The 25,511-nt window shown below is 48.8% G+C and overlaps 1 protein-coding gene across 2 annotated transcripts in view; it reads right to left on the bottom strand.

The window, feature by feature from the left end:
- BRPF3 (bromodomain and PHD finger containing 3) overlaps nucleotides 1–24,954 on the bottom strand; it is a 33,913-nt gene extending 8,959 nt beyond the window's left edge. Inside the window, exons 1-10 of one of the 2 annotated variants that reach the window (XM_030315367.1) lie at nucleotides 24,873–24,954; nucleotides 20,004–21,480; nucleotides 16,773–16,929; nucleotides 14,342–14,473; nucleotides 11,976–12,104; nucleotides 11,373–11,685; nucleotides 10,340–10,642; nucleotides 8,204–8,710; nucleotides 5,275–5,368; nucleotides 1,448–1,545 (exon numbers count right to left, since the gene is read on the bottom strand). In XM_030315367.1, the coding sequence (XP_030171227.1) occupies nucleotides 1,448–1,545; nucleotides 5,275–5,368; nucleotides 8,204–8,710; nucleotides 10,340–10,642; nucleotides 11,373–11,685; nucleotides 11,976–12,104; nucleotides 14,342–14,473; nucleotides 16,773–16,929; nucleotides 20,004–21,454 (3,184 nt within the window). In that variant the 5' untranslated portion in view covers nucleotides 21,455–21,480; nucleotides 24,873–24,954. Of the gene's footprint in view, nucleotides 1–1,447; nucleotides 1,546–5,274; nucleotides 5,369–8,203; nucleotides 8,711–10,339; nucleotides 10,643–11,372; nucleotides 11,686–11,975; nucleotides 12,105–14,341; nucleotides 14,474–16,772; nucleotides 16,930–20,003; nucleotides 21,481–21,754; nucleotides 22,043–24,872 lie in introns of those variants that run through there. The other variant, XR_003968812.1, reaches the window with a different exon arrangement.
- Nucleotides 24,955–25,511: the final 557 nt, after the last annotated feature.

Below are 25,511 nucleotides of genomic sequence, written 5' to 3'. Positions count from 1 at the left end.
TGTTCCAATAATATGAGTTAAATCAAGATTGTGTCAACACAAAAAAAAGTATGAGATAACACTGAAAAATGCAGAAAACGAAAAAGCGTGTGTTCTGGATTAACATTTTGTTAAAAACGTGCCTGAAATAAACAGAAGGCAATACAGAGAAATGAAGACAATTGTGTTAAGATGATGATGGAATAGTAGAAGGTCGAAATTTTTAAGTTTCCCTTGGCATCATTTTATAAGTATGTGGTTTTTTAAAATAAGAGTAAAATGTCACTACCAGAATTCCAATGTTTGTGCCAATCCACTGCCAGTTTTGCTCTAGATGCTGTACACTTTCATGTAGATAGGAGCCCCGCTTTCTGGGCGCCAACAGTCAGACAACAATGAAACACGCAGGCATGCATTCATCAACACACATGTGAGAAAGAAACTGATGCTAAGGGAAAATAAAGCAGTTGGGAAAAGGAAAGCGGGGAAAGAAGCCCTGACGCCTGTGTTAGATGGGAGCTTCGAAGACCGGGCATCCAGGGTGCACAGCTCCCACAGGAGGGCTGCAGAGATGTACTTGGAGAACAGCCCACCCTGTACCCACTCCACCTGTGCACCAACCAGCCCTCTCCTATGGCCCTGCCTTGTCCTGTTCTTGAATCCCTTGGTCCAAAGAGACAAGACCCATGTACTTCCCTGTTTGGGTCGGCTAGAGTAGAATGTCTCATGAGGACAGGGCTGAAAGCACTGGATCACATGAACCTACACGGCAAGGTGTGAGATTCAGTGATAGAGGCTATCACTGATTACTCCAGCAAGGGCAGACTGGCAAGACCCATGGAAATGACAAATACACACTCCCTTCAAGTTTAGCAGCTCTGCTTCTCTATAGAAGTGTATGCTCTCCAGGGCTACAAAAGATCTATGTACAAGGTTGCTCACTGCAACATTGGTTATAACAAATACATGAAAACAGTCTAAATGTCCATCTGTAGTAGGCTGGCACTCCTAGATAATGGCACATTAGGCAGTCAATAAAAAGCACGGAAGGAGCTCCAAGATATATTATTAATTGAAAAAAGGCATGGTTTAGGAGAATACGTGTGTATTAGGCTTCTCTACCTATGCTCTTAAATATACACAGGTTTTGGCTTTTATGTATATAAATTACAAATAGAGAGACACAAAAGAAACTGCTAACAGTGGTTGTTCTAAGGAGGGGACCCTGGCTTTTCATTATGTACCCTTCTGTGCCTTTTTGATTTTTGTTATCATGGGCATATATTACTATTCAAATTTAAGATGAACTTAAAAAAAAAAAAAAAGAGTATGAATGACCTGTGAGGGGGGGGCATCTCCTTGCCCAATGCCTGAGAGTTTGGAAGAATTAAGGGTTTGGCTGCAGCCCACAGAGCTGGTTCTTTGGAAGGCCTGGGCCCCCCAGATTCACCTGTACACCACTCCTCACCTGAGCTGCTGTAGTCAGAATCTCCATTTACACCTTCCAGGAAGGGTACACGAGATAGGGCTGGCTTCCCACGGCTGCGTTTGGGGGGCGTCAGACCACTGCATATAGAGCAAGAAGGCAGAGGGGGCGAAATGAGCCATTTCAATGACTAACATACCCACTCCTGCTCTCCTATCTCTGAGATGAGTGGAGCTGCAAAAACCGTTCAACAAGAGTGGTTTCTCACCTTCCCCTAACAACTCACACTAACCCATGACACCCTTCTGACCACAAAATTCCCATGAGGCTTTGAGAGACCATTTCATGCAGGTGGAGGGACTCCGGAAAGAGACGCCTGCCTCCCTGCCCAGGGACTTTGGACTTCATCCAGATGAAAGGTCACTCCAGGCACTTGTCAATCCTTCCAGGGTCTAAGCAGCCTAGCCATGAGGAGGGCCCATCTCACATGGATCAGAATTTTTTACCCTGTGGTTTCTACGGCTTCTTTAGAAACCAATTTATTTTTGAGGTACAAAAATTTGCCTCTTTCCCAAATTGTCTATAAAGGACACGTCTTACTCCTTAATTAGAAAAGACACTTTTTAATTTAAAAAAAAATCCACTTCTCACTTCCACTTTGTGTATGAAATTTTTCTTAGAGATGGACTTTTTTTTTTTTAATGAACAAGCAGAACAAGTTTTTTCCATGTGGTTACTACAAAGAGGTAAAACAATATATAGATATATTTGACAAAGACTAGAAAGGTAATAAAGCAAAAATGAGGATGGTAATACCAGAGTAATGGTATAACTGGAACCCACCCAAGGATCTGTAGTTTTAAACAGCTCCCGAAGCAATTCTAATGTACAACCATAGTTGGGAGCCTCTGGGCAAGAATGAAGTGGCTAGGGCCTTTTCCCATCCAAACTTTAAAAAATATCATTGCTATATAATTTTTCCACTAAAAAAAAAAAAAATGCTTAAAAGGTAGGGAAACAATCTGCAGAAGAGTAGAAATGCTTAAGAAACCACTGGTGGGATAAGAGGAGGTTGGTGTTAGGACTGGTTGGGGAGTAGGGTACTCCTGTTCTCCTAAATCATACGGACTTTATCAGAGTCTTATTCAGAAAAACTTGTACAAACAGAACACAATGAATCATAATCCTTCAGTAACTGGCAGATTGGTAGTGTTTTTTTTCCTGCTATTCAAAATTAGGACCTGTTTGGGGAAAAAAAAAATTAACACCCAGTTTACATTTAGGATTCAGTTCCCACTCATCCTATAAAAATCTGTCACTGTGCTTAGAGACTCTGAGGCCTCTTAAAGTTCATTATTCTGGAGCTGGGGAGACATCTTCAAATATAACAGAAGAGGGCACAACAAGGTGTTTAAAAGAGAAACTCTGGAGCCAGACTACCTGGGTTCAGAACCTGGCTCTTATCTGTTTGTTTATGTTAATGTTTATTTATTTATTTTGAGAGAGAAAGAGACACATATGCACACAGAGCAAGCAGGGGAGGGGAAGAGGGAGAGAGAGAATCTCAAGCAGGCTCTGTGCTGTCAGTGCAGAGCCCAATGTGGGCCTCAATCTCATGAAACGCGGGATCATGACCTGAGCTGAAATCGAAAGTCTGACGCTTAACCTACTGAGCCACCCAGGCGCCCCTGGAACCTGTCTCTTCTATTCATGAGTTCCATGATGTTGAGCAAGTTACCTACCTTCTCTGAGGCTGCTGTGAGGATTTAATAGATTGATACACAGAAAACACTCAGTACAGCACATACCAACTACTCAATAAATGGCAGATGATAGTTACGTGGCAAATATTATATGAAGAGCAGTAAATTTTAATGCCTCACTTTAAATATTATAAACTACTAATGTTGTACTATCAAATGATGAGCTCTGAGACAGATGAGCTTAGTAAAATAAGAGGCAACACCAAAACTAGGTCCATGTATTCCTGTTTCATAGAAAAAGCACACGTGACTTGATATGGCCTGTGTTTCAGTCCTCTTTCCACATTACACAGACCAAAGCAGACAACCCAATCTATAATTATTCTGTTTACTGGTTTAACACTCATCTCCCCCTTCTAGAAGATAAGCTCCATGAGAACACATACCTTTATCAGTACTTAGGACAATGTCTGGCTTGAAGTAGGTGCTCAATTATTAATAACCAAAAGCATGACCCATAGAAAGAGGGAGCAGCTCCAATTTCCTCAGAAAATCATCAGGAAAGATAAACCCAGGGACAGGTGGGGAGGGGAATGGGATTAGTGACCACAGGTTCCTTCAAGGCTCTTTCTGATTCTGGGAGTAGAGGATTCTAGTCTAATTAGTAAGTAAAATCTTCCTTTATGTACTTACCACCACAGTGGGGCAGGGGGAGGAAAGAAAGAAAAAGAAAAAAAATCCTGCAGTTGCAGTCCTGAATCTCCTGTTTTAAACCCTGAAATTCCACTGAGGTCCACTGAGTTAAAAAGGAAATGCCTTCCAAGGGCATTGTTTCCACACTGAGCAGGGCTCCAGACAAATCGGCGGCACAGACTGGAGTTCTGCAGAAAGGCAAACACACAGTCTGACCAGCAGGCTGACCAGAGCCTAGTCTGGCTTTCTTCTTGTGGTTCATGGCTGGGAAGACTGTCCTTCGTGGCGTGAAAAGCCCAACACACCTTCCACCTTTAGTCAAGGGCTAGGAGGGGACAGTTTGATAACCCCACTCCTTCCCCACCCCAACAAACTGGGTTTCCAGGCACCATTACCTTTGAAGGGAGTTAAGAATTCCCACCCAGGACCAGGGTGAAACCATTTTGTAGGATTCCAAAAGCTCTGCCTCCTCTATGCCTAGTAACTATGTTTTTCCCATTCATTCCCCCATGTCTCTAGAAACCATGGAGGAAGACAGCTAAGGCAATTCTGAGGCTTGATGGGAGGAAAATCTCAAAGCAACCACGGAAAGCTGGGCTATGCCACAGTAAGGGGCCTCCCGTACCCACCACCCAGGAGCCCAGGAGCCACGGTAGAGTACCTGACAGAACATAATGCTCAACCTGCCTTGGAAGCACTTCAAACACTGCTGCCCTGGGACCTTTCCTCCCCTACTCGGAACTGAGGATCCATTCAGTAGCCATGTGGGGGGCCAGTAATTAGCCTTCAGGACAACTTGTTTCTCCTGTGTGGCACTGAGGGTCTCCCATTTCCAAGAGTCCCGCAGCCCCCAATTTCTTGCAGAGTACACTTAACACAGAGTAAGGATTCAATAAACTCGACTTGGAAGAAACTTTAACATTTTGGTCTCAGAAATCCTCCCTTCTGGTAAAAGAACAGGAAAAGAAACCCATCCTTTCCCAGCTCAAGGAGGATAGAAGAGCTAGGGCCTTTGAATAAAAGGCCATTCTGAACTTCCTATCTGCCCGTTTCTTACTCCCACACCACACCTCTACAGAGGCCTTTGCTATGATGCCCCAAAAGGCAAAGAGCAAAACTATGTCTGTAACTGGGTTATCAGAGTGGGCCAGGGGTGTGGGTGGGGGATTGGCTCAACTTCGCTGGGCGATACAGATTTGGCTGTCCCTGCCCTCTGGAGCCAAATTCGGCTTCACAAACCCTATAAAGCATCAGCATCACTCCTCCCCTCCTAGTCGGATCAGGCCTGTGGGTCAAGGGTCACACTGTTTCCTAGGAGCTACCAGAGTTACAGACCAGAGGCCTCAGGAAACAGCAGGGGTGGAGGAAGAAAAACCTTAGATAAGCAGGAGGAGGCTCCATCTGTGGTTGAATGGAGAATACAGGGACAGGTGGAGGAGCTGCCAACAAAGCTTTGGGAACAACTGTTCTTACCTGCAAGCTTCAAATGCCAGTCCACCACTGAGACCCAAACTACATTCTGAGTCAGACCCGCTTTCGGTGTGTTTTCCAAATCCGTTGGTCACGCCTGCCAAGGACACATAGTGTAAGCCTGAGTGCAGAAACCCCCCTTCCCCTGACACATGCTGCAGTGTGAAGTGGCCACCTGAGGAGGGGTGGAAAGGATGGTTGTTGCTTCCTGCATGGGAAATGGGTCTCGGGCAGTGGAAAGACCCTGATAAAGGTTTGGGTGAAATGTTGGCTAGGGAAATAAGTAGACCCCGCATTTTCCTTCTCATCCTTCTGGTTCAACTTGAAGGAAAACACAGCACACAGCTCACACCAGTTACTGTCATTTGGCTACAAAATGAAATACCAAGACTTCCCCACTCTGGCTGGCTCACAAGTCCCTAATTCTGCTTCTAATTTCAAGCCTCAATTATCAGGGAGTCTCCTCTGCCTCTTGGGGAGCCCACCCGCCTTGCCTCTTCAGATAAACACTCACGCCCTATCCATCACACAGCTGGCAACAGTGAGCTTCATTCTTTTGGGATGGTGTCAGCGGAGGCTGGGACAGGAGAAGGGCTGTGTCAGCCACACCCTGAGATCTCCAGCAGAGCTAGTCAGAGCTGGGGGACTTCAACAGATCTAGAGCAGACTGGACCTTCCTGGGGTGGGAAGACAGAATTCCCTGGGTTCTAAGCAAGGCTCTGAAATACAGGTCCTTTTTCCTCTTTAACCTCTGCTTCTCCTTTTGTGAACATAGTATCTTCTTCTTCTTTATAGAGGACAGTACTGAGTATGAATGAGAAGTCTGCTTATAGAAGGCAGCCGTATGGAAGCAAATGAAGACTGGTCATCCCAGGGACAGGAGGAGGCTCATCGGCTGTAGAGGCTTCAACTCTATCATCTGGTTCCTAACCACAATCCAGACAGAGTCCTACAAGTCTGGCAGCTGAGCCAAGCGCTTGAGATCTAAGTCACAGATACCTTGGCCAAAAAACTGTGAGGCAAGTTACACCACCTGTAAGAGCAGGTGCCTGAGCCAACACATCTGGACTCTAACCTGGCTCTGTCTCGAACATTATGGCTTCCGTTTAAATCACGAAGCCAGCTGTGCCTCAGCTGCCAAAGATCAATACCTGTTCTTGTGAGACTCCACTAAGGTCATACAGAAATATTCCTGGGTGCCAGGCCACTGCGATGGGGGACAAACAGACTCTAGCAGGTTCCCCAAGCAGTGGGCCCTCTTTAGGTTGGATGAGCCTGATATCCAGACCTATTTCCTATTAGAGGGATTTTTCATTTTTAGTGCACAGCATTCTCAGTGTTGTTTGGCTAGTCCTGATACAGTGCAGACAATGACAACAGTCACTGCTACCATCGACTGCTGTATGCCAAGTACTTTATACAGACTATTTCCAATTCTTGGAGCCCTGCAAGATAGATATCACTAGTCCCATGTTAGAAATAAGGAACAAGCTTGAAAGATTAATCTGCCCCAGGATACACAGGTGGTCAGAAGATGGGATATGAACCCAGGTCTGCCTAACTCCAAGCCTCAGACTCGATTCTATGAACTAATCTACTCCCTTAATACGGGGAAGCTTGGGCCAAACGGGAAGGGAAGGTATTGTTGGAAACAAAGTGTTAGGAAGGAAGAGAGAAGTATGTGCTAGCCAAATAGCCCAAAACTACCACATAAAAAGGCAAGAGAGGGACATGAAGAGCACAAGCCAAGAGTAGGCCCCTCCCCACCAAGTAAGCTCACCTCCCATATTTCACTAAGACTAAACCACACCATCCAGAAAAGAAGCCCTGCATATGCAGGCTCACCTCACCCATCCAGCCTTGGCTCCCGATGCTTCAGGAAGCCCCTCTCCAAACTGTCCTTCACAGGGATTCTGTCCTTGCTTCCATATACCCAGGCCTGAGCCTTCGCTCCATCTACTCCCTTCTTTTCTGATCTCTTCCCACAGGGCCAGCTCAGGCACCACCTTCATGGAACCTTCCTGACTCCTCTAGCGCCTAGTTGCTTAACACCTCCAGCAGTGCTGTCACCTAACACATAATCACATACTGTCTGGCACCATAACATCTCTGCACCTTTGCTCCCCACTGGACCATGAATTCTTCCAGAGCTGGAACTCAGTCTGACTCATTGTATGACCCCCTGTGACCAGCTTGTGCTGGATGTGTAGTAAGGACCCTTTAGTATGGCAGCCGCCATTACCTACCTCTGGAACCTCATCTCTAACCATGCCCTGGCTAACTCTGCTCCAGCCACACTGGTTTCCCCACTATTCCCCAGGCATGCGGGCATGTTCCCACCACCAGGGCCTGTGCACCTACTAGTTTATCTTTTTGAAGTGTTCTCCCCCAGAAACCCAAATAGCCCATGCCTTCAACTCCCTCAAATCTTTACTCAAATGTCCCCTCCCCAAGTCTCCCCTGGCCACCTTCTCTAATACCACCCCAGTATCCCCTATTCCCCTTCCCTGCTAGATTTTTCTCCATAGCTTCTGATACAAGGTACAATTCACTCATTTGTTTTTAGTCTTTCTCCCCTACAAGGGAGATTTTTGTCTTCTGTTCAAGGACTTTTTTCCCCCCAGTGCCTAAATATCTGATGAATGAAGGAACTAAAGTCAAGGCAGGAACCACTTTATCATATATAGCTTTGCATTCCCTTCAAGGCCAAAGAAAGCCCCAGACACAATGTGGCCCTCTCAAATTACTTTCTCAAAGCCTCTTCTCCAGGCCACTACTCATGTGCCAGGCACAACTATAAGCTACGAATCCCTCAATGGTTCTACTGGCGTCCACAGGGACCATTAGGGAGGCAGCCAACTAGGGGAGGTGCTGGCTGGCAAGGCAAAGCAGGAAAGCAGATGAGAAGTAGAGAAGTCACAGGCGTGGTCACCTGTCTCCTCCTCCTGCTGGGGGGACCTCTCCCCTTCGCTCTCACTACAGCTCCTGCTCCTTGGCCGCTTCCGGGAGTGCCGTTCATCCTCGATGCTGGCCGGAGAGGCAGGAGAGCCCACTGTACCATGGTCCTCACCATTCTCTGGGGCCCTATCTGGGCTCCTCTGTAGCTTAACTCCATTTTTGGCCTTCTTGAAGAGGACGGATGTGCGGCGGCCCACGCCACTGAGTGGGGCACCAGCAGGGGTCTCAGGGGGCATGAGAGACACTCTGTTGATGCCATTGTCACTGAGCAGGCGTTGCAGGGGCTCACTCCCTATCTGCAGAGGTGATTTTTCCAAGAGCTCATCTTCTTCCACCTTTCTGGGCTTTAGGAATCGGCTTGGAGGCTTACTATCATTAATGGGTTTCAGAGTAGGGGGATCCGGAGGGGAGTCTTGCTCAGACAGGGAAGGTGCAGGCCCAGTGGGCTCGAGGGTTGGTGGGGGAGGCAGTATGGAGTCATCTGTTAGAGAAAAAGAGAACCTGCTTGAACATTTTAGAAAAGGTCTGCCCCTACAAGCCAGATAATGACTCTGATAAGCAAGAACCAAAGGCATTGGTTCTTGACATGTATCCCAGGTCTCCCATCTGAGGCAAAAAGAATGTAGGATTAAGTTTTATCTACATTAGTAATTCTAAACCCTATGTACGAGAATCATCTAGGAAGTTTCTTAAAAATTTCAGCGTCAAGGTCCGATCCAAGACCAACTGAAACTAAATCTCTAATGATGGGGTATTTTTTAAAAAAGCTTTACCAGGTGAATCTGATGAAGTGAGAATTACAAAACATTACTCCACACCTGAGAAAGCTGAAAGCTACCTGGCTTAATCAATAATCAGTTAAGTCTCAGCTTCACAGATTAGAGGTGTACAGCTCTCATTAGACTCAAGTGTTTTCCCTTCTGTCAATGTGTTCTGTTTCCTATCACCCAAGTGAAGCAAGGAGGACAAGCAGAAAGAGTAAGTTTATAAATGTGAAAAAGTGAGAGCAAGTAAGTTAAATCAGTGGCTCCCAAACATGTCTGTTCACTTACTATCTTGAAACTTTTAAAAATTAGAATTTCCAAGCCACAGCCCAGACTTCCTTAATCTGAATCTCTGGGATGTAAGGCCTGGGAATTTTGTTTTGAAACCCTCTGGAAGAAGCTGTTGTAGCCGGTCAGTGGGCAGGACTCTGCACGGCCACAGCCCAGGAGTGGGATACAAGTGGCATGCTGGTTGCCACACAGGGAATCAGGAAGTCACTGCCAAATGTGACCTCCCAGCCATGTCCTTATTCTCAGCCAACCTAAAATAAAATGGGCCATTCCTTGCAGTTTGGGCCCTGGAGAGAACTACCCTCTGGAGATAACTCCGAACCCTTCTAGACTGTGCGGATGACAGACCCTCCCCAAGCTGTAGGCTTAGCTCTGAGGACCTGTATTAAGGGAGACAATTCTGTCCCCAACGAAGTGGGGAGGATGGAAAGCAGCTCAGTTTTAAGGCTGGGTCTCTGAGAATCACTTCCCCAGATGTCTCTTGCAATCTGACCTTTCTGCTTAGGATGGGCCTGTAGACTTGGCCAGCTGGGGTCAAAGCCATGAGGTAGTTCAAGAAGCCAGACCATCTTTAGGGTCTTTCTTCCTTTTCTGTCCTCCCACACCACAACCTAACCTGCTCTAAAAAAGCCTATCTACATGATGGTAGATGAGCAAATATTTAACTCATATGTGCAGTATAGCCATTATCAGGTACAAAATACTGTAATACTTCTTTATTAGTTAGTACAGAGCTGCTGGGCCCCAGCCTCTAAAACTCCCCAAACCTGTCCACAATCTAGCAACTAAATATCCCCATCAGTGGTCCCCAGAACCGACTCCAATGCAACAGCCAACATCTACTCTGATGAATTTTGGTCTCTACTGATTATTAAATATTTTGAATATCATCCCTGGATATACATGGAACCATGACCTCTCCAAGGATTTTTGCTTGCCCACAAGGGTCTGACCTAAACTCAGGAAAGGATGCTTGCACCATCCTTGAGATTTTAGCTTAACCCTTACTCCCTTAGTTTGGCCTCCAACCCCCTGTCTGCCCCTGATTGTCTCACCTCTGTCCCCATCATCTTCTGGCTCCTCCTGTGGGGCCTGCTCCAGCACAGCCACATCCCCCTGGGGCCCTGCTGGCAGCTCCCCATTGGACACAGTCTTGTTCAGTGATGGTGGCTGTGGTGGTGGTGGCTGTGCCAGCTTCTGCCGAAGGGCATTGATCTCCCTGCGCAGGAGGCGGACGCGACGGGTCCGGGCCCCGCTGGACCGCATGGCGCTCACCAGGTCCAATTTCTCCAGCAGCTCCTTCAGCTGCACCTCCGGGGACAAGTGGGCCCGGTTCTCTGGGATGAGGATGTTGTCCACTGCCAGGGAGAAGGGAGGACAGAAGGGCTGAAGGATCTGCCCAGCCCAGGGCAAGGGGAAGGGGCTGAATCCTTTGGATGCAAAATATTCTCCTGGAATGCCTGGGCCAGTGGCTTCCAGCAGCGTCACTGTGGGGCCCTGGCCCTGGTAACACCGTTGCCCGGAGCGCAGCCACAGGGACAAGGTCAGAATCTGGGAAACATCTGCAGGAAGCTGTTCACAGTCATAATTACAGGCTCTGGGGAGCAGGCACGAGGCAGCTTGGCAATCTCCTGGGCCTGAGTGACTGGCTACTGCCATCGAGAAGCAGAGAGCAGGGGCAGGCAGAGTGTGGGGCTCAGGGGCAATTCCATTTTTCTGGTCCTCTACTTGCACTCTTCTGAATGAGCCAGACATACACTAGCATTGCACTCTCCCTGCCCCATGCTCTGGACGCTGTATAGAGGGCATCCAGAAGAGGAAGACCCCTGGTAAGGATTTAAGTTTTCAAACAGACAGCCAGTACGTGATTCCTTTTCCTACCATTCAAGAAATAGTGAATTCGTTAAACTTTAGCTCCTAGAACTATTGCAAGCCACAAGCAGGAATATCCCAGTCTGGGCCTACCCTCAGCTCTCCTCATGTCTACCCTAAATAGCTCCAAGGCCCACCCTGATCCCTGGCTCTCTGGGCTCCATCCCTGTGCCTCCTCTTGGTCCCTCTCCTCCCCACCCATCCAAGGCTTCTCACCGTCTTCCCAGGAGAAGCGGTAAAAGTCCTCCAATTTGGGTGACTCAGGCAAGTGGGTGCCCCTCTCGGGGTCATAGCCGATGTTCTCTGCCTGCCGCCGGGCATGCCGCAGGATGGCCCCTCCCAGGTCCCGCAGGCGGACAGCTGCTCGGTGGAAAATTGTGTCTTTAGCATTATACTTCATGCAGTTGGTAACTATAAGGTTAAAGTCCTCCTCAAACTCCTCCAAGGTGCGGTACAGGTGGGACTCCAGCTTCCGCCTCATGGTAGAAAAATCCATTGGCTTGGATATGAATTCCAGGTAATCTGGAACCTAAACATATAAAACCTGTACAATTACAACAACCATTTACTAGCCAAACAGGTGCACCCTTCACCAGCACTCTTGCCTCCCCATTTTCTGGTTTGGCACGCTGCACAGTCAGAGCCCCAGGGCCCTGGCCCACCCTGGCCTGCTAACTCCTCACCATGGGCAAGTCTACTAGCTTTGCCAGAAACCCCCAGGTGTCATGCACCCTGTGGCCTGACCCCTTCCTGGCCTACTCAGACCCTGTTTCCAGTCCAGGAGGGGCTCACTGCTCAGGAAGTGGTGGGGGAACTTGCCTCACTCAGGTTGACAGGTTCGGCAAAGATGTGTGCCGGATCCTTCTCCTGCAGCAAGTCCAGTGTGGTTCTCAGCAGAACATTGAATGGCATAAGCTCCAGCTCCATCGCGGCCTGCTGGACTTTGACCTGTGCAGAAGGTGGAAAGAGATCAGGACACCCTCTGCGAAGAGGCACCAAACTTTTTCTTGATTACTTTTACCAATCACGTACAACAAATTTTCACAGGATATTAAGCTGACCGGTATATGAGGAGAGATCACCCAACTTTCAGCCTAGAAATAATGACCAACAGCTACTGCTGTGTGAATGTTCCCTACATATCGAGCACCGTACCAAAACTTACAATAACAGTTAACGCTTTCATAGTCCTTCCTAAATGCCAAGTAACATTCTAACCATTTTATGGAACATTAACAACTATATCAGGTAGGTACAGATGAGGTGTTTTACATGGAGAAAACTGAGGCACAGAGAGACTGACCAGCCCAAGGCCACATAGCCAGTAATGAGCAGAATAGGGATTTAGTCTCAGCCTGATTCCACAGTGTGTGCTCTTGACTACTATGCCACACTGCTTCTCTACTTATGTTACTTTGATTAATCATCACAATAATCCTGAGGGAGAAATTATTATCCTCATTTTACAAATCTGGAATCTGAGATTTGGAAGTATAATGAGGAGTCACTAACCCAATGAGACAGGACTTGAACCTAGCTTTGTCTTAGTCCAAAGAGCACACTGATGATTTAAAATGTGACTCGGGCCAGCATTCCCACTTAGTATGCTAAGCTATTGATCCCACTGGCCTTGAGGCCATCTTGGGATAACTAAGGCCTCTAGGCTCACCTCCTCAGGCAGCAAGAAGCCTCACATATATACAGTGACAGTAGTACATTGCACAAATGTTATTTTCTATGTATGCCCTAATGCTAAAAGGTTGGGAAGCCACAGATTAGATTATGAAATGTTTCTTCTTCTTAGTGACATCAAAATAGGCCTGACTGCTTCCTTTCCCCTTCTATCTCTCTGAACCAGAGGCAAGAAGAAAAGCTCAGCTGTGCGACCAAGACTGGGATGGCACAGACAGTCTGAATCCATAGAGAAGGTCCTGAGATGTCCTCTATGCCACCCACACACACTATGTATGGCAAGAGCTGCCCAGTCTCAGAGATGGAAACTCAGACTACAGGTCTACAGAGAGAAGGGCTCGTGCTGGGGCTGAATAGTGAAGTAGGATTTGGAGAAAGAGAGAAAGGAACATCTTTAACCCAGGCCTCTGAAGCATGCAAGGAACAGCTGCTATTCCTAGACTGGAGAGAATGGTTTTGGCTTGTCACTGATCCAATTAATAGTATTTACTCTCTGCCCTGTGCAGAGTGCTGCAGTAGACACTTCAGGGAGACAGACTATCGATAATGGTGATGCTGACAGCCGACACTTCTATAGCTCCCATTGCATGCCAGGCACTGTTCTAAGCTCTTTATATATAGTAAGTCATCTAATTTTCACAACCTTCTGGTGTAGGTTCTATTATTACCCCCATTTTACAATCAAGGAAACTGAGGTATAAAGAGTTTAGCAATTTACCCAATGTCACATAAACACTAAATGACAGAACCAGATATAAAACCAGGTAGTCTGGTGCCACAGTTCATATTCCCAACCCCTCTGTTACACTACTACCTCAACGCTGCCCATGCTTAGAGGCTTAGAATCTCCTTGAGTCAAAGCTGGCAATTTGTTTTTAATTTTTTTAAATGTTTATTTATTTTGGGGAGGGGGAGGGAGAGAGACAGACAGAGTGTGTGCACACAAGTGGGGGAGGGGCAGAGACAGATAGAGATACAGAATCTGAAGCAGGTTCCATACTCTGAGTTGTCAGCACAGAGCCCGACATGGGGCTCGAACCCATGAACCGTGAGATCATGACCTGAGCTGAAGTCAGATGCTTAACCGACTGAGCCACCCAGGTGCCCGAGGTTGGAATATTTGAATGATTCAAGACCATAAGGGCCAAGTGAAAACTCTCAGAAGCTCCCAGGCCAGCTGCAATGCCCATCAGAATGGGCTGAGAAGCTTTTCAAAATACTCAAGGCCAGACTCCTGAGATTTTTTTGGTCAGAAACTCCAGGGATGGGCTCAAGCATATGATAATAGCTTATGTTTGAGGCCACCAGAAGCTGAATCCCCATAGTTAGAAGCCATGTGCAGCACCATACCAGTACAGAGTAGGCAGGCTTTGGAGGGCAGGAAGGCGAGAAAGGTGGCACCAGGCAGAGGCTCCTGGCTCTCCTGATGCCACACTGAGAGCGGGAGAAAAAGATTCTGAACAAGAACCCTGGAGCTGGGGGCTCTTCCTCACCTGTTCTCGCTTGAGCTTCTCTCTTTTCCGAATCAGCTCAATCAGCAGCCGCGCCCGCTCCAAGTCATGCCGGAGCTTCTGCCAGTATTTCAGCTCTTCCTTCACTGCACTGGTCTTCTCATCCTGCTCTCGCTGCAAGAAGGACAGGAAAGGAAGGAGGAGCTGGGGCCTCCCTTTTACCCAGAGTGCCCTCCCTGTTCAAGTCTCACAGGGCCTCGGCAGGTGACAGCCCTTGACCCTTGCTGACCCTTCCACCCCTCCCTCTCCACCCATGCCCTCTTCCTCTGCTCCCCCAGCCTCGCAGCAATGTTTCTTGCATTGCCCCACAATAACCTTCACTGCTGGAGTGAGATATGTGACTGCTTCCTCTACCCCTGAGGACACCAGGGGGCAGCTGTGCCTCTCAGGGATAGAAAGAATTTCAGAAGGAAAACTAATAGACACCTCAAGGTGGAAAGAATTTCACCCTACAGCTTCGACTTGGCTAGAAAACAAAGTGAAGTTCTTACTACCAGCCTGTACTAACTGACTTGACCATATTTTAAAATACCACCAGCACCAAAAAAGATGATTCCTGCCCTAAAAGAGGTTACAGTATAGTTGGGGGAAGGCAGAGGCCTAGGGTTTGACAGATAAGGGCACAGTAGCATAAAGACAAATAATAAAAACTCAACAGATAAACTGAATACAAAATGTTAAGAGAATGTAAAATAGAAAGGATCTGAGTGGGTTGGGGTTAGGTCTGGGAAGGCTTCCGGTGAAAGCATTCTCACTAGGGGTTTACGGTAGTGATGGACACGGATGAACAAAGCAGTAAGGAACCAAAGGGACCACAGAGAAGAAGTGTTGGGAGAAGCAGAATTAGTGATTTTTTGCCTGGTGAAAAAAAAATGGCCTGGCCAGAGCAGAAAAGCTGGATAACCATAAAAGTTAAGCAAGATCCAGGATTCAGCTGATAAGAAGGCTCAAACTCCATGCAAAGGATCCTGGATGTGGCCTGCCTGGAGAGGGGGAATATATTCTGGAAATGGAAGTGACAAGATGGAAAATGGTATGTGAATGAGACAGTATCAGTAGTACAGCAAAGAAAGAATCAGAGGTGGGAGACCAACTAGAAAGCTACTGCTGAAATTAAGGGGGCATGGGTGAGCAGGGGAGCTGTAGAACAGAGACAAAGGATCAGATACTGATAAACTCCTCCAAAGTAGCATAAGGGATGATTAACTGTGGCTTGTCATGGAGGGAAGAATCAAAAGTAACTCCAAGGTGGGGAAATGTCTGAGGTCAGGAGAAAGAAGGTTCCATGTCAATATTAGGGAAATACATTTATGAGAGAAGAATAATGAATTCAGTTTCCAATATATGAATTCTAGGAAACAACATCTACAAGAACATCTATGGTTTCTCTGCCCCAGGACTGAGGGCAGAAAAAAGGGATGAGGACAAGAAAAGAAACCTGCCACACTTATTTACAACTATGAGAGTGTACAGCTCTCCAAGCCAATGGGCAGGCAGCACAGTCCCTGGGAATGTTAATATTGCAGTCAAAGGGTGGAGGAGGAGCAAAAGGGTGTGACAGAGAAGCTCTAAGACAAGGTGATCCATGGTGACAAATGTAGCCCAATGGACAATACAATGAGAATCTGAGGTAAGGCTTGCTGGGCTGGGAGGAGGTGGCTGATGTTCTAGGAGAAGCTACAGGGGAGCAGGTGGACCATTTCAAGGAAGGACGAGATGCAGACTTGCACTTCAGGATTTTAGTTACAAAAGGCAAAAGTGAAATCAGATAGAACCCAGAGGGCACCAGAGTCACGTAAAAGATTGCTTCATCTCTGGGGTAGTGGTGTGGAAATATTTAAAGGCAGAAGTAATGGAGCAAGTGAAGAGGGAAAAAGAAGTAAGTAGTAAAAAAAAAAAAAAGAGTCTCTCACGAGGCTTCCACCATCTCAGGAAACAGTAAACATGCAGCAACTCCGTGGCTAAAATGCCACAATTGGCCAGGCTGTGTGCTACAACTGAGATGGCACATTTGTGTGTTTTCTATGAAACATTTCTGGCAGATGTCAGTATAGTGTGTTAAGGAAAGTGCTCCTTGTCCTAATTCATGCAACATGGCCACCTGGCTCTCATTCAGCCCATTCCTTCCTTTCTGCCATGTCTGCAAGGTTTTCCCCACATAATGGAAAGTTGGGCTTATTCTCCATTCTCCCCTAGAATATGCTTCAAAGTCAAGCCTCTCCCATCCAGAAGGAGCTGCTGTCTGGTCCCAAAGACTCTACAGTGTTGGAGGTCATTCCTGGGCTATGCCTCCTGGAGGGGTGACCGCCTACAGGTAAAGGCTCTGCAGAGGGCTCAGGGAGGGGTTACCCCAACCATCATTTCTTCTCCTTCACCCTCCACCTCCTCCATCATCTTCAATCACTTCACCTACCTGCTCGGCGTTTCTTTGGGACTGCAGGTGGGAATGCAGGCGCCGGATGAGGGGGACACCGTTCCGTGCCTGCCGCTTCAATAGCCAGTAGTTGTGAAGCCGCTGTATGAATTGGTTTTTCCTCTGAAAGGAGAGACCACTACAGATCTTGTTCAACCTTGAGTGGAGGCACAGGGAAGTGAAAGACAAGGTCAGTGGGCAGCCCTGATTATAGCTTCCTATTCAGACCCTGGTTCATTTCTGAACCTTATATATAAAAGAATATAGGATAAAGTGGTCAAATGCCTAACCTCAGAGAAAGGCTTAAAAAAGACAGCAAAGTTAAGCAGCTCAGATTCAGCGTGAGATATATCGCCTGATTTTCTACTTCCTACCTTGCAGTCCTGATTCTCCAAAAGAACCCTCTCCCAGGAACCCTGTTTCCTACAATCCTAAGAAACAGGCCTGTGCCCCATACCCCTACACTTCTCTTGATAAAAACAGCAAAAGAAGGCAGGAACTTGAGTAAGCTATAGGCAATGTGGTCACTATTTCCAGCCACCCTGTGGCTGAGGGTCTCCCCAGACCAGGGAATAGTCGATAGCCAAGCTGGAAGGAAAACTAGTAGAACTACACCAGGCTACTGCTTTCTGAGCTCAAACGCAACACCTTGGAGTTGTCTGACCCCTGGTTTTTAATTAAAGATCTCAGCAGCCTAAAAATGTCTAATTTTGAACCAAATGAAAAAAAAAAAAAAAACTGGATAAGAGGATGGAGAATCTGAAAACTTAACTGGCTAAACTAACCCAATAGAGAAATCTTAAAGTAAGGATTTAAGCCAATAATACGTGGGGACGATGGAGGGGTAAGTGAAAGGGAAAGGAATTAATAAACCTATAATCTTTATGTTAACAGCCCTGTTGCGAAGTGGGTAACATTATTCTCATGGTAACAAAAGATGGAAAGGCAGCTTAGGAAGAGAGGTTGAATAAACTATCAAAGTCACTAATGCAGCTAAAAATATGGTGGCGCAGTGCGCCTGGGTGGCTCAGGCGGTTAAGGGTCTGACTCTGGCTCAGGTCATGATCTTGCAGTTTGTGGGCTCAAGCCCCGCATTGGGCTCTGTGCTGACAGCTTGGAGCCTGGAGCCTGCTTAAGATTCTGTGTCTCCTTCTCTTTCTGCCCCTCCTCCACTCACGCTCAGTCTCTCAAAAATAACAAACATTAAAAATAAATAAATAAATAAAAAAAAAATAAACAATGGTGGCCCTGGATGGGATTTGAATCAATGATCCCTCTGCTACACCATCCTGTGTCCTAAAATTGGTTATTCACACAATAAGCAAGGCCTCAGTTTCCCCCACTTCCTCATCTCACTGCACTGAAAGGAAGGTTAAGTGTGGCTAAACAAGAAAGTAAAACCTAACAAGGGTGGGCATGTTGGGCTGGACATTGATCACCTAGGCCTTGTGCCTATCCAAGGTCAGACATTCCTGCCCCAAAGCCAAGCTTAAAAAACCAAGACCTAGGCCTTTCCCCAAAGAACAGTTTCCCCACCAATGCCCATGCCAAGCACACCTGCCCAGATGCAGGCAGCCCCCTCCCTCTACAACCTCTTGGCTATGGAGGGTCCCAACAGCATTTGTGCAAGTAGAAAAAAGAATAATAATAAAATAGCAGCAGCAGCAGCAGTAGCCACCATTTATTGAGCACTTACTATTTACCAGGCACTGTGCTAAGTGCTTTACTTATATTATCTCATTTATTTCTCACAACAACTCTATCAGGTTCATTAACAAATAAATAAGACTTGAAGAAATAACTTGCCAAAGTTCACATGGGTAGTTAGCGACAGGAGCGAGATTCAAAAGCAGGTCTGTCTGGTTTCTTAGCCAGCATGCTAAGGCCTCTGCAAGACACATCTATAAGAGCAGATATGACAACCAAAAAGTCTAGTCCCAGGGCACAGCCACCCTACAGATGTTACTAAGCGTGAACTCCAGTCAACATCAGGGAAGAGGGTAGCCTACAACAGCTCTGTGACTAGAAGGCATTTCCAGTTGACTGAATTCTAACTCCAGTCATGGCTCACAAGAGCCTCTCCCTCCTGCTCTGCTCCGCTCTTATGTCTCCTTCCCAGACTGACAAGTCTGTTTGCCCATTCCTTACACAACTCATTCCCCACTACCCTCTAGCACTCTTTTCTCCCTATCCTTTTCAACAAGAGAGACAAACAGCAGGAACAGAGCCTGGAGGCATCATGAGTTCCAGCTCGTGGTCAGGTTCTGTTGCTTTCCACCTGGTTCCAGCCCTTTGAACAGGACTTGGCATATAGTAAGTGCTCAATAAACATCTCGTTGAATGAATAAAGGAGTGAACAACTTTACCTCCTGTTGCCGCAGTTTCTTCATCTGGGGGTGTGGGAGAAGGTGCAAGGACTACATTAGATTAAATAATCTTCAAGATTCCTTCCTACTCTAACACTGTATACTTTGCAAAGAATATCACCCTTGAGATGACCTTCCAATGAAAAATCTTTCCTGTCTCTGGCTTTTCTGCCCTCTAACAGCTACTTCTCTAATGGTTTAAAATAGATACAATGATGTCTCTACAGACTCACTAGGGGCCAAGGTGGCTTAGACATACAGTTGAGCTGAGTGATCCTTTTCCCCCTAAATCTAAAGCTTCTCAAGAAGAGAAATAGCATATCCTCCCCACACCACCACCCCTTCACAAAAAGTCTCCATCATTCTCAGATTAGAGCCTTCTAGATAGCAGGCACCCATACTGACCCCTTAAAACAGTGGTTCTCAGTTCTATCCCCCCAGGGGTTTTTGGAAACATAGGAGATTGTCACAAAGACCAGGCAATGAGGGAGTGGATACAAATGGCACTTACAGATCAGGGATGCTAAACATCAAGAAATGTATGGGACAGTCCTAATGATAAACAATCATCCCATCCAAAATGCCACTTGTGCACCTGTTGAAAAATGCTGCCTTAGACATCCTTCACCTGGGTTTCTAAGCAACTTAATTTTGTCTCACCTTGAAGCCAAGGAAACACACTGCTGTCAGGGCACAATCAAAACCACAAACCAGACCAGGGACCAAAGGAGAAGTCTAAATTTGAGGGCACAGAAGAGAACAAATGTTCACCAACCATGCTTGGGGAAGGAGGTCCTGGCTCAGGGCCAGCACCAGCCCAACCAGAAACCAACGGTCCATGTGGAGACCTCCTGACCAAGCTTACCTATATGAGGGGATCTGTGGGACAGTGACCATGGGGACAGTGGAGGGTGTATCTCGGCCCATTTCCTCTGGCTCCTTCTTGATTTTCTGCTTCAAAGTCATCTTGTTCTTCTTGGGCACTCCCTTGAGGGGGCCACCTACCCCGCCTTGGCCTTCATCTTCCTCCTCTTCTTCTACCTCTTCCTTCTCTTCCTCCTCTCCACAGCCCTCCTTCAGGCCTTCCTCATCCCCAGCCTCACTGAGGCTTCCAGGGGAGTCACCCTTCCTCCTAGAAGTGGCAGCACCTGGCGGCGAGTGGGCCTCACAGTAGGCGGTCTTGCGTACTGTGAAGATGGTGCCATTGAGGCTGGTCTCACGCATGGGCTCAATCTTCATGAAGAGCCCAGCCCGCTGTGCACATGTCACATGGAAGGCTGTGTAGCAGTTCACCTTATGGCACTGGATGGCTGCACCCAGCCCCTTCTGCTTGCAGATATAACAGGTTAGTTTCCAGCGGGCAGGTGGGATGTTGTCAATGCCCTCAATGGGCTCCAGGAACACGGTGTTAGCGAAGCAGACTTCAGGGATCCAGATGGCACACACCACGTGGGCCCAGTGCCCATCACTGGTCTGTTTGAAGGCGCCGCCCTTATTGGGGCAGAGGACGCAGTCCACAGGTCGGGAGGGAGACTGTAGGCAGCAGCGGCATAGCCACTGGCCCTCAGGGATGTAGGGGACACCGTAGCACTCCTGGTGTACAGCCAGGTTGCAGATATCACAGAAGAGAATGACATTGCTGTTGTGGCATTCGTCATCCAGGCACACACAGCAAAAGGCGTCTTCATCAATGAGTGACTGCTGGGCCCCACTGCTGCGACTCTCCAAGTATGACTCCTTCTCAAGCCGGTCTACCAGCAACTCAAAAGTGTCTGCTGACACCAAACTGTGCCCATCTACTCGCCGCTTCTCATTCACCATGTCCAGCCAGGCAAGGTCCTCCTCATCCATGTCGTATTCTACCTCCGCATCCAGGTCTTCAGGTGGCTTCTCGATGTAGCGGTAGTAGGCAGCAGGCAGTGGGGGTGCTTCTGGCTGGCTGCCTGAGTCCACCATGCGAAAGCTGGGTTGCGGGAGGTGGAAGGAAGTGCCGGATGCATGCTTGGAACAGGACTCCTTCTTCTTGCCCTTGGAGGAGGGTTTTTTGGACTTGCCAGGAAACTGAGGCTGCTCACTGTTCTCCTTGTTACTATTGCATTCGGTGATATCCTGGGCAGTCAGCTCGTCCTCTGTGATGATCTTGAGTGGATCATAGATGCTGATTCGATGCAGGCGTCCATCGATGTCCACCTCGACAATCCTTTGGGCCTGAGCATATGTCAGGGTCTCCCGAGTAGGTGAGCACTTCAGACTGTAGGGAGATGGGGAGCGCCGACCCTCGGCATTCTGCCGCGACTTCCGGCGCGGCTTCCTCATGGCACCTGGGAACCAAGGGGACAGGCCTAAGGAGAAACCAGGAAACTGAGTTGAATGTTCAGGCATGCACTCATTCACCCTTCCATCTGATCGAGTGGCCACCACGAAGACTGTCTGTTCCCTCTGCCTGAACATCCTGCCCCTCACACATCATCCACACAGCTTGCTCCTTCGCTTCAACTTTTTTCACAAACACTGCTTCTCAATGAGACCCTCTCTGACCATTCTATCTTAAACTGCAAATCTCTTTCCCCCATCAACAATCTTTCATTTTGCTTTATTTTTCACTATGACACTCACCATTTTTTATCATGCTATGCAATGTGCCTATTTATCATAAATGTTTGCTTCCTTCCGTTAGAATGCAAGCTCCATGAGGGGAAGATTTTTGTCTATTTTGTTCACCGCTGTATTCCCAGCACCTGGAATGATACCTGGCTCCTTAATAAGCACTCAATAAATATTAGTTGAATGAGAGGAGAAATCAAAGCTGCATGGTCCCTGCCTCTAGGTGCTCCATCTAATTGAAAGGATAGAAAAGTAAACAGATCTTGGGGCGCCTGGGTGGCTCAGCCGGTTAAGCATCCGTCTTCGGCTCAGGTCATGATCTCACAGTTCGTGGGTTCGAGCCCCGTGTCAGGCTCTGCTGACAGCTCAGAGCCTAGAGCCTGCTTCGAATTCTGTGTCTCCCTCTCTCTCTCTCTGCCCCTCTCCCACTCATGATTTGTCTGTCTCTCAAAAATAAATAAATGTTAAAAAAAAAAAACTTTAAAAAAAGAAAAAAAGAAAAGCAAATCATTACAAGTGATCATTACAGATCATTACAAAACAACACAGGGAGAGATCTAAAATTCTAATGATGTCCTACATAAGGCTGTGGGATACCTACCTATGGAAAAGGATGGGGTGGTTAAGGGTTCAGAAAAGAAGAAAACAAAAAGAGCATCCACTTTTAAGCTGTGTACATGAACAGTGGCCCCACCAGAGGACCAAAAGCTCACAGGTCTAAAGCCCTCTCCCAACCCTTCTTACAACGATCAGAAGCCCTATCCCCTAACCACACCCAGGAGTGAAGAGGTGAAGGCACCTGAAATGTCTACTATGTACAGTCTAAAGACTTCAAACTACAGTATAAAGGGCTTTCTCTGGAAAAGGCAGCTTTGAGGATGCACTGGCTAATACATTTCTAAGCAGAAACACTGGAAGCTCTGGGAGTGGTCCACAAGTGGCACTGAAGTTTTAAGTGGCCTGAGACCCTCATTGGACCCAAGGCCAAGATGATTGGGGCAATATCTGAGGTAAACTCTCAATGCATTCTCTTACCTCAGAAGTCCCTCTCTCCCCAAATCCTTACATTTAGTTTGCCCCTGTGCAACAAGGAGAAAGCCCTTAAGTTTCCCATATCATTCTCTGGATAAAGGGAATCATGACAAGCTCATAAGGAGCTACGGCAGCAGTTACTGAGGCCATCACTACTGGGAAAGACATTTGGAGATACGGGGCTCCAAGTGTGGGCAGAGACTTGGAAAGGTAACAACAGTGAGAGGATTTCAAAGAGAAAAAGAGTCTGTCACCTTGATGATGATAATTTAGCACACTTTTGCAAACTACAAATCCTTTTCCCTTTTTTTTTTTTTTTTTTAATTTTTAAAGTAATTTCTACCCTCAACACGGGGCTTGAACTTACGACTCTGTGATCAAGAGTCACATGTTCCAACTGAGCTGGCCAGGCACCTCAATCCCTTTTACTTTTAATTATTTCTCTCAACTAGTTTGGGAGGTAGGATAGATATCATCGTCTCCATTTTACAGATGAAGAAACAGAAGCTCAACAAGATGTCACTCGACCCAGAGGTAGTGAGTGATAAAGCTACAGTTCAAACCCAGGTCCCCTGACGGGTTGAATTCATCTCCCTGGGAAGGAAGACCACCACAGAGATGCCGTGATCTGGTTCAAAAAGAGGCTCTCTCTGGGGCGATCTAGGTTCCAACCTTGGTCCTGCGTGACCTGGAGAAAGTCACTGAATCTCTCTGTGCCTCCACGCTCCACCAGTAAAATGAAAAACTCTACCTCTTAAGCGTTGCTCTTGGTCAACAGAGAATTATCACCACCCTTGTTTAAAAGGCCTTCCAATCCCCAAGTGTGACTGAAACACACAAACAAACACCGACTTGGCTGAGGAACAGTGGCGGGCAGGCACACGACCCATTGGGAACAAAAGGCAACAGAATCATCCCAGCAATTCTGTCCAGGTTCCAGAGACCCTTGGCCACTACATGCCTGACAAATGCCAAGTCCCTGGGGGTAGCCCAGGCCAACAGACCTGCCTCACTGCCCCCATGCCTTCGCGGGCAGGGAGAACCTCGCAGAAGTGTGAAACCCTACCTCGGTACTAACCTGAAATCCTGAAAGAGTTTGGAGGGTGTGGACCCTCCTTTGTTAAAGCGCTGTATGTTCTTCCTCCCTACCAGCTACCACCTCCTTGGCAGCGTGGGGTAGTCCTCACCCAAGCAGCAAGTATCTAAGGAAAACCTCTTGGGTCCTCCCCAAGCCTCCAGGCACCGGGGGGCAAATTCTGGAGAGGGAAGGGCGGCTGCTGAGGAAAAGGAGTTTCGCCCGCAAGGAGCTTACAGTCCAGCTTTTTGGCGGGAGCGTCTCATCCCACACAGCCCTTCCCACAGACACGCGTCCAAATACCCCCAACACCCCCAGAGGTCTCCTCAGCACCCCCGCAGCCCCACTTGCCCACCCCACCCAGGTCCCCGAAGAACGAGGAGTTTCTGCAATTAGACCCTACCCCCTGTACCCCCACGAGATACTCATGAGACAAGGGAGAACCCCAGCCAAGGCTCCTGCCCCTTTAAAGGGGCACCTCTTCCAGAAAAATCTTGACCCTTCCGAGGAGAAAGGAGGGAAATAACATCTCCTCCCCCAAGGGGAGGGGGGCGAGCGCGCCAGAGACAGACTGACGCGCAGTCCGACCCTCAGACAGAGAAAGCTAGCGCCAGCGAACCAGCGGGGCAGAGAGGCGAGCGCCCATTGGTCGCCTCACCTGCCCGTCAGCAGAAACCAGGGGGCCAAGGGCCGTTCGGGGGGCGGAACCTTCTTCTGGCCTGACCAATTGGAGAGCATGGCGGGGGCGGGGCTCGGCGGCTCGCCAGCCAGGGCCGGGGGGGAGGGAAACAAGATGGCGGCTGCGGGAGGGGGTCCTCGCTTTTCAGCTCCCCCCTCACCCGCCTTCTCCTTCCCCGCCGCCGCCCTCGCTCCAGGAGAGCGCTTTCGCGCCGCCCCCGCCCCGCTCGGGAAGCCCCCTGCTTCCCACTCCCTGCCCCCCCTCCCCCGCGCGCAGTCCCCGGTCCCCGTAGGCCCCGCTGCCCCCGCCCCCGCTCCGTTCGGCCCCTCTGCCACCCCCATTACCTCAGCCGCCGGCCCGGCCCCACCGTTCGGGGCCCCTGGGCGCGGGCGGGCCGGCCGTCGAGCAGGTCGGCGCGGCCCTGGGAGCGGAGCGCGGCCTCCTCCCGCGCTAGCCTCCGCGGCCACCGCCGTGCCCCCTCCCGGCCCGCGCAGGGGCCCCGGCCCGGCCGCCGCCGCCGCTCCCGGGGGAGGAGGGGGAATGAAGCCGCTGCCGCCGCCGCTGCCGCCACGGAGCCCGGCCGAGGGGAGGGAGGGATCAGCCCCCAGGCAGGATCCGCCCCTCCGGCCTCCCCCCCGCCACCTCCACCCCTTCCCTCGCTCCCTCCCTGGCTCCGCGGGCTCTCCCGCTGAACAGGAGCGAGAGCGCGAAAGAGGGGGGAACGCGAAGAAAATCCCCCCGCCCGTGCCCGGCGCAGCGGCGGCCGGGGCGGCGCGGAGAGGAGCGCGGAGCCGCCGCCGCCACGGGGCACCGTCCCCGGCTCGGCCTCACGGTGGCGGTGCGGACGCGGCAGGGGCGCGGAGCAGAGACCGGCTCTGCGCCCGCCGCGGCCGTGGCTCACCCCGGCGTACCCCGCCGCCGGGCGAACCCCGCAAGACAGCGGGGGACGTTCGGGTCTGGTTGGGAAAGACCGGCATCCCTAA

Source organism: Lynx canadensis, chromosome B2, assembly GCF_007474595.2.
Source record: "Lynx canadensis isolate LIC74 chromosome B2, mLynCan4.pri.v2, whole genome shotgun sequence".
In the NCBI taxonomy this organism is placed as follows: Eukaryota; Metazoa; Chordata; class Mammalia; order Carnivora; family Felidae; genus Lynx; species Lynx canadensis.
This window is presented reverse-complemented; position numbering and strand designations above follow the sequence as displayed.